Source organism: Fukomys damarensis, unplaced genomic scaffold (genome assembly GCF_012274545.1).
Source record: "Fukomys damarensis isolate Sample0158 unplaced genomic scaffold, DMR_v1.0_HiC HiC_scaffold_37, whole genome shotgun sequence".
Taxonomy (NCBI): domain Eukaryota; kingdom Metazoa; phylum Chordata; class Mammalia; order Rodentia; family Bathyergidae; genus Fukomys; species Fukomys damarensis.
In genome coordinates, this window is record NW_022900949.1 from 1,145,462 (window position 1) to 1,153,542 (window position 8,081).

Sequence of the window (8,081 nt, forward strand, 5' to 3'; positions counted from 1 at the left end):
CAGAGCCCCTGCCCACGGGCCAGGCTGCAGCCTGCCTCCGCTCGCAGGTGACCTGGGCTGGGCGGGTCAGGGAGGCCCAAGAGGACAGGGAGGAGGCCGTTGCTGCCCGGCATCGCTGTCCAGGAAGCCGGCTGCCCTGCGGTCCCTCCACTGCGGGTCCCACCCTGCCTGCTGTAGCTCAATTCCAGGCAGATGCCCCTCCCGCCCCTCTGCAGATGGGGTCCACCGCTTCCAGAACCTTCTCACCAGCGGCCTCTCGGCCTTGCAGCCACTGTGTCCCTGCCTGCCACTTCCGGTGTCCCTGCACCCTGGCCTCTGAGGACAGGAGCTGGGGTGCAGGGCAGCCTCACCTCCTCGATGTTCCGGATCCAGTTCCGGATGTTGTCAAAGGACTTCTCGTTGGTGATGTCGTAGACCAGCATGATGCCCTGTGCAGGACATAGGGACACGGCTCGTGACAGGACACAGCTCCCGAGGGTGCAGGACGGACAGCAGCCCCCCCATCCCGGGGCCCCCTTCCAGCCTCCCTCCTGTGCCCTCCCTGCAACACAGCACTGACAGCACGCTGGCTGAGTGGCCGGTGGCCTCGATGTCCTGCTGCCATCAGTCTTTCTGTCCCACCCCCAAACCACAGCCCGAGCCTGGCAGGTGTCACCTCTTCAGGCGCCCCCTGCAGGGGAGGTGCCCACAGCAAGTCAGGCCGGTCCCCTAGCCCCCTCTGCAGTGAGGACCCCAGGCTGTGTGCGTGTGGTCTGTAGTCATGGGAGACGGCGAACAGCGTGACAAGAACCTGTGCCTTGGATACCCTGTTCCCAGCGCCACATCCCTTCCTTCGGCCCCTGGAGCAGGCCCTGGAGTCCCTAACGGCTGGGGACTGGGGAGCAGAGGAGTCGGAGGACACCGAAGCTGGGCTTTCTGCACCCAAGGGGCTGGGCCACACCGATGGCAGCGATGACAACTGCAGTGGTGGCCACATCGGCCGCAGGGCACTGAAACACGCTGGGCTGATGGCCACGCTGGAGTTTTTGTTTTTTTTTGAGGTATTGAGGTTGAACTCAGGGAGCCCTGAACTGCACCCCGTAGCTCTTTTTATATTTTATTTTGAGGCAGTGTCTTGATAAACTGCCTCGGCTGAGCTTACAATTTTGACCCTCCTGCCTCAGCCTCCCCAGTAGCTGGGATCACAGGCGTGTGCCACCTAACCCAGCTAAGATTTCGATTGATTTAAACTGGAAAAGCCTCGCAGGCAGCCCTGGCTCAGGAGGGGGAAGCCATAGGCACCTCAGCGCTGGTGGAGGATGTGGGTACTGGGTTGCGGCTACTGCACCACCCCTCAGGGCCCAAACCTGAGCCTCGGTTCTGGGCCACAAAACAGGGATACAGATGGCATCTTGATGGGAGGTCAAGGCCAGCTGTGAGGAGCCAACTGGGCCAAGGCTGTGGGGGATGGGTCAGCGAGGGCCAGGACCTACCGCAGCCCACCCCAGGGCCAGACGTCCCCAGACCCAGGGTCCCTACCCTGACCCCTCCAATGGGGCTGTGGCCAGGTGAGGGGAAACAGTGGATTCATTTTAACGCGGGTGCTCAGGTTGCAGTCTGCATAACTGGCTCCCTATTGTGTGCCTGATGCTCTAAATACTTAATGGTTCCATTCAGCTCTGCCCAGGGCTGCCCCGGTGCCCTCCACATGCGTGGTCTGGGAGCCAGCCATGTGCCCTGAACGGCAGCCCTCACGAGGGAACAGGTGCCTGTGCACTCAATGGGGTGTGCTGAGGTACAATGGCCAATGGGAAGGGGCAGAGGTAACCACTCAGAGGTGGTGCAGTAGCACATACCTGGGATCCCCGGACTCTGGGAGGCTGAGGCAGGAGGACTGCAAGTCTGAACCCAGCTTGGGCAACAAAAAGGGGCCGGGGATTGAGCTAACTCAAGGGGAGGCCCAGGGTTCCACCCCGTACCCAGGGAAATAAAGAGACAGGGTTGGCCTCTGGGCACCCAGAGTCTCTGGCCAGCAAGTCCCTGGCTGCTTCCTGCACCTTCACCCTGAGCAAGGAAATTTGCCAGGGAAATAGCTGCGAGGTGATGCGCACTCTTCCTGGTCACATCACGGCTGCAGGCCTGGGCCACCAAGCTCTGGGGAGCAGAGTCCACACGCTCTATGCAGCCGACCGGGCGTGCCAGCTCCTGTCCTGCCTCAGGCCCTTTTCCTGTCCACTCTGCTTTGGGGGCGTGTGGATGGGGAGGCGCCCACAGCCTTGGGGACCCAAGATGCCCAGGGGCGCAGGCTCCACAGCGACTGCGGAAGGGAGAGGGAGGACAAATACGCGTACCATGGCGCCCCTGTAGTAGGCCGTTGTGATCGTCCGAAACCGCTCCTGCCCGGCTGTGTCCCTAAGCATGAGGAGGAAGCCGGGTGTTAGTGACTCCCACAGCGAACAGTCACCCCAGGGAACAGACGCTGCCAGGACACTGGCTGTCCCAGGTCCCCGTGGAGACTCCCCTCCCACTGAGGACCAGAGAAGGAACTGTGCTCTTGGGGCCTTAGGTGTCTGGGTTGCGGCAGCTGTCTCTGGAGCTGGGGGTCCTGGGTAGGGCTCCAGGGCCCTGAGTAGAAAGGGGGTGGACAGCTGGGCATGCTTACAGGGGTGTGGGGCCAGGGGCGCACTCCTGCTCATCTGCTTGGTTTGGGCACAGGAAGGACCTCCCTCGCCTGTCTGATGGGGAAAGGGGACCTATAGCCCTAGGAGCGGGTAAGCGGGGGAGACAAACCACACTCAGCCCAGGGCCTGGCAGGGAGGACTTATGATCCTCCTGCCTCAGCCTTCCAAATAGCTGGGGCGACAGGCGTGCGCCACCATGCCCAGCCACAGCTCTGCGGGACTGGCTAGGGGTGGCAGCAACAAGACAACCGAACAGTGGCCTGGGATGTGTCCTTTGTGCCTGGGTCCAGTGCCACCTGCCTCCCAGCAACACCTCGAAAGTGGCAGTTTTGTGGGAGCCGGGGGTGGAACCAGGGCCATGCATGCTGGGTTAGTGCTCACCATGGAGCCACACCCCCGCCTGACACTACCACTGCCCTGTCCCGGCCCTGCTGATTCGGTGGCTCCTGTGGCAGGTGACTCGTAGGCTCAGGCAGCCACCCCACTCTCAGGGGTCCTGGTCTGAGGACTGCTAAGAGCAGAGGTGGGAAGGCAGGAGGCAGGGATGGCCCCACTTCTGCTGGCCTGGACAAGTCACTGGGACTCTTGGCACGCAGGTGGGGCCGCCTTGCTGGAACTGACCTGCCACGGTGTGACTCACCGGGTGCAGAGCCCGGCTGGCTGCCAAGTCCTGCAGGATTTAGAAACGATCGCTTTGCAGCGCTGGGATGAGACCCAGGGTGTCACGTGTGTTAGGCAAGCGCTCTACCACCGAGCTACAAGTCCCAGCCTTTTCTATGTTATTTTCCATTTTGAGGCAGGGTCTTCCTACATTGTCTAGGCTGGCTTTGAACCTGTCTCTCCTGCCTCAGCCTCCCAAGTAGCTGGGATGAGAGGTGTGCAACCAGCCATGCTCCGCTCCGCTCTGCTCTGCTCTGAGGGACTGACAGGGAGCCAGGGTGGATCTGGATTACGGGTCTGAGGTCAGACGCAGGGGTGAGCAGTGGGGACTGGAGCCTCACAACTGCCCTGGCCTCCTCCTGGGGTGTGCAGCCCTTGGGTTTGAAGGGCGCACCGGGCCAACCATGCAGGAAGTACAGCTTCCTGGGGAGGAAAGAGGAAGTGCCTCTGGAAAGCAACTCCGCCCAGGGCAGCCCGCTGTTCCCGCCGCCCTCAGTGCCAGCAGGCACAGGGCACCAGCCCCACATCCCACAGCCACAGCTGCTCTGTGCCCGGATGTGTGTGGCCCACACGGGGGCACTGGGCTGAGCTCACTGGGTGGGGCAGCCACGTGGGCTCACTGTGGGGACAGTGGGCACAGTGCAGTCCCTGGGTGGGGCAGGGCCAGGGCAGGCCAGGCACCCGGACACAGGAGCGGGTGCCCCAGGACGCTGGCCAGGGAAGGGTGCAGCAGGGAGGCTCACCAAATCTGGAGTTTGATCCTCTTGCCATCGAGCTCTATGGTCCTAATTTTAAAGTCAATTCCTGAAAGAAAAGAAAAGAAAAAAGAAACAACAGGTCACTGTCTATCCATGTCGCTCCCTGCCTCGGTGTCCAGAGCACCCGGACTGGGATCACAGAAGGCTCCCCGCAAGGCCGAGGCACCCACAGGACCCTGCTCTCTCACGGCTGGTTGGACACTGAGGCCCAGGGAGCCGGATGGACAGAAGGCGGCGAGGGGGAGGCGTGGGCAGCAGAGCCACGGGTGCCACAGCGTCACTCTGAACCCCACTACTACCAGGGGCACTCACCACCCACCGCAGCCTGGCAGGCCCACCCCAAGAGCCCTGTGCAGGACCGGCCCGCACTCTTATCACTCTGCCCTGGGCACACGGGCCACACCCTCTCCTCCCCTTCCCCTTGCCCAGCCAGCACCAGGGCCCTGACCCACAGTGGGCAGACCTCCTGACCCCCTCCCCGAAGCACACAGGACCTTGACCCACAATGCACTGGGCACACAGGCCACGCCCTCCCCCGCCCACCCCAGCACACCCTTCCTTCACTGCAGGTCACCCGCACCCTACCTGCCTATGAAACGCTGGCTCAAGGGTCACCTGAGCGGTCTTCCTGCCTCATCCCCTTCTCTCCTACCTGCTGCTTCAACCTGCCTTGCCTCGGTGGCCTTGAAGCTCTCCCATCGCCCCATCCCCCCCAAATATAACCAACCGGTGTCGCCAGCTAGTCTTCTAGTGGGCACACTGAAAGACAAGGCTGACTGAGATCCAACCGGGCAGTGGAATACCATGCAGCCTTTAAAAAGGAGAGGGGCACTGGCCATGCTACAATACTGGATGCTGAGCGGAAGCCAGACCCAGGACCTCACTGATGGAAATGCCCCACGCAGGAGGGCCACAGACAGGAGCATGGCGTGGGCGAGAGGGCTGAGGGCCACGGGGTTCTCTTCCCCACGGTGAAAATGTTCTAAACTACTGTGCTGATGACACACTATTCTGTGACTATCCGAAAGTCCGCTGGATTGTGTACTTTAAATGTGAATCATATGTTCTGTGAATGCTAGGTCCACAGAGTTATTTAAAAATAAAGCGATCACCTTCCCTGCAGAGGCTTCCCTGGGCACCCCGGGACTGCCCGCCCCGTGCTGCCGGTGCAGCTGCGTCCCAACCTCCCAGGCTGTGCTGGCCCTTCCGCCCCTGGAATCTTTCCTTCCACAGCCACCTGCGTCCCGCCTGGCCCGGCTCCAGTCACCTCCCCAGGGCCTTCCCGCTCTCACACCGAGTACGCAGCTGTCCCCTGGTGGAACCCCAAAGCTTGCTGACACTGGAGTCCCTTTACAACGCAGTGTGCGCTTTGCTCTTGAAGGACTAGGCACGTCCAGGTGACGATGAACCCTCAGCGCAGTGAACGCTCCGTCAGTACTGTCACGCCGCACTGCTCCGGGGGAACGACAGGAAAGTCTGTCCGGGCTCAGCGAGAAGAAACTGTTTAAAACAGTACTGTGGGCCTGCAGCTGGCTGAGCTCATGGATGCAGGGCCCATGACACAAACACGGCCGCCGAGACAGGACAAACTGCTCCGTGGGCGGGGGGCGGGCAGAACACACTGGAGGGGACAAGGCCACACCCAGCCCCTACCTCGGGCCTCTCGCTCTGGCTGGGGACACTGATTTGGTCTGCAGCGGCCTCCAGAGCCGTCCTGGGGACCAGCGGGGACACGGCCTGCAGGCGACTCTCATCCACTGGAACACAGGCTGTGGAGGCAGCGTCTTGAAGTGACATCGTCTTCACCGCCGGCAGCCATACCCGCAGGGCCAGTGTGGGTCCGCCTGAAGCTGACCCGGGCCTTGCGGATCCTTCTCCAGCCCTCAGACACCTCACTTCCCTCTCACTCAGTCATCACTGTGGCCACCACGCCCAGAGTGACACGGCTGCAGCCGGGTCAGCGAGAGATGCCCAGATGAAAGGACACACAGCAAGTTCGCGAGACGGAGGACTCTGGTGACTGTCATCTGCATCGTGGAAACAATGCACAGAGCCCCCAGGGAGGCGGTGGGGCCCATGCCAGGCTGGGAACCGATTCCAGGGAGACACAGGCCAAGTGCAACCCTCAAACGATCGGCGGAGCTGATGTGCATGTGCTCTGGCGGGGCAGCCAGTGAACAGCCACTCAGTCCGATCTGTAACGGAAACCAGAGCGCGCTCCCTGCCGGCGCAGTCCCGTGTGCGGTCAGGGTGTTTCGGGGCTGAGCAGCCCAGTCACCGCTGCCGAAACCCTGGCGCCCAGGGACACACACTCTACAGCCCGTCCCCCGTGTTGCACTTTCACACTTCTGAGTTTCATGAACACACTAAGTTTAGTTAAGGGAGTGTACACTTTATGAGGCCCAAGAATTATGAGACCGTAACTTCGAGGTCAAAGCAAATTGAACTTTTCTACAAGACAGAGGGCTACAGGAAGGCTGCAGAGGTAATGAGATCGCTGGGCTGGAGGGAGGGAGCCTGGGTTCAAGGGCTGCCTCCACCTGCCCAGGCACACACCGGAGTGGGTTTTCTGGTCAAGAATCGCAAAGCAAACCAAGGCCAACCCGAGGTGATCTCTCGGGTGTTGGCTTGAGGGATGCAGCAGAGGGCGAGGAACTGAGGTCTGGGCTGACAGCAAGCCACGGCCTGCCTGGAGCTGACAACACTTCGTGGTTGGTGGGGACTCCAGGGCCACCCCAAAGTCGGACCTGGGAGAGGGGAGGATCAGGGACACCTGTACCCCCCGGTGGGATGCTGTACCCGACCCAGGCACACGGCGCTGCACCTGGTCGGATGAAACAGGGCTCAGAGAAGGGTAGCGCTGGTACAAAGGCAAGCAGTGACCAGAGAGCACTCATGATGACTTTCAGCCTGATTCCCTCTACCTTATGTCAGACATGTGACTGCTTCACCAAATACAGGTCCCGAAACAGGGCCAGGAAGCATTTTCACATAGGGTGACGCTGAGGGCAGTGGCACGGTTTGGTTGACGCCACACCGGGGCAGTGAAGCTCCTCCCCTGGGCTTCACTGGGGAATCTCGCCTCACTCCTAGGGAGCTCGGCTCCAGCCCCTTCCTTGTGGCGATGACAAGAAGCTGGCTCTGCTCCTGTGGATGTTAGATGGAGACTAAGCAGCCCATTCTGTCCGACCGCAAAGTGGGCTGGCCCTGGGGAAAAGCTGTCTGCAAAGTGACAACAGGTGCCCTGGGCCCTACGATAGGGAAGTCGAGGCTGCCTGTGGCAGGGGCCGATTTAGTTTCTCCCCGAGGCTTTTATCACACTTCTGCTCGGGATGACAGGTCCCGGGAAGGCAGATGTCACTCATCCTCGCCGTCACCCACCCTTCTAGAGAAAAGCTGCTCATGGTGGGAGGCGACAGGGCCAGGGAGGGAGAGGGGCTCAGTTTCCAACACTCCGGAGTTAGGAGCGGCAGAGGTGGGGGAGCCTGGCTTAAGCGTGCTGCTGGACCTCTGGGATGGCTGAGCCCTGAGTTTTGGGGTGGGACACACCTGGGTTCCCACTCATCCTTGCCACCTGCAGGCTGTCACCTTGGGCAGGTCCCCTACCTCCTCTGAGCCTCAGTCCTCACTGGGAGCTGGGCTTCTATCCCACCCGAGCACGGAACCCCGGAGGGCACACAGTAGGCGCTCGACGAGGTCCTTCCCACTCCTCTGCCTCAGTTTCCTCTCCTGAACTCCACGGGCCCCGGTAGAACCGTTTCGCGCTCCCCGCACCCGGGTCCGGCCTCGATGTCCCATGGCGAGGCCACCCTGCTCCCCGCAGCCCCTCGGCCCTTCCTGCCCCCAACTGTTACCTATGGTGGAGATGAAAGTGGAGTTGAAGGCGTCCTCGGAGAAGCGGAACAGGACACAGGTCTTCCCCACCCCCGAGTCCCCGATGAGCAGCAGCTTGAACAGGTAATCGTAGGTCTTCGCCATATTACACTCTCTCCGAGACGGGAAG

The 8,081-nt window shown here is 61.5% G+C and overlaps 1 protein-coding gene across 1 annotated transcript in view; it reads right to left on the minus strand.

Moving 5' to 3' along the window:
- Positions 1-8,075, minus strand: part of Rab8a (RAB8A, member RAS oncogene family) — an 11,352-nt gene extending 3,277 nt beyond the window's left edge. The window contains exons 1-4 of the mRNA XM_033759381.1: positions 7,933-8,075; positions 4,064-4,124; positions 2,331-2,391; positions 351-428 (exon numbers count right to left, since the gene is read on the minus strand). Of these exons, the coding sequence (XP_033615272.1) occupies positions 351-428; positions 2,331-2,391; positions 4,064-4,124; positions 7,933-8,056 (324 nt within the window). The 5' untranslated portion in view covers positions 8,057-8,075. The remainder of the gene's footprint in view (positions 1-350; positions 429-2,330; positions 2,392-4,063; positions 4,125-7,932) is intronic.
- Positions 8,076-8,081: the final 6 nt, after the last annotated feature.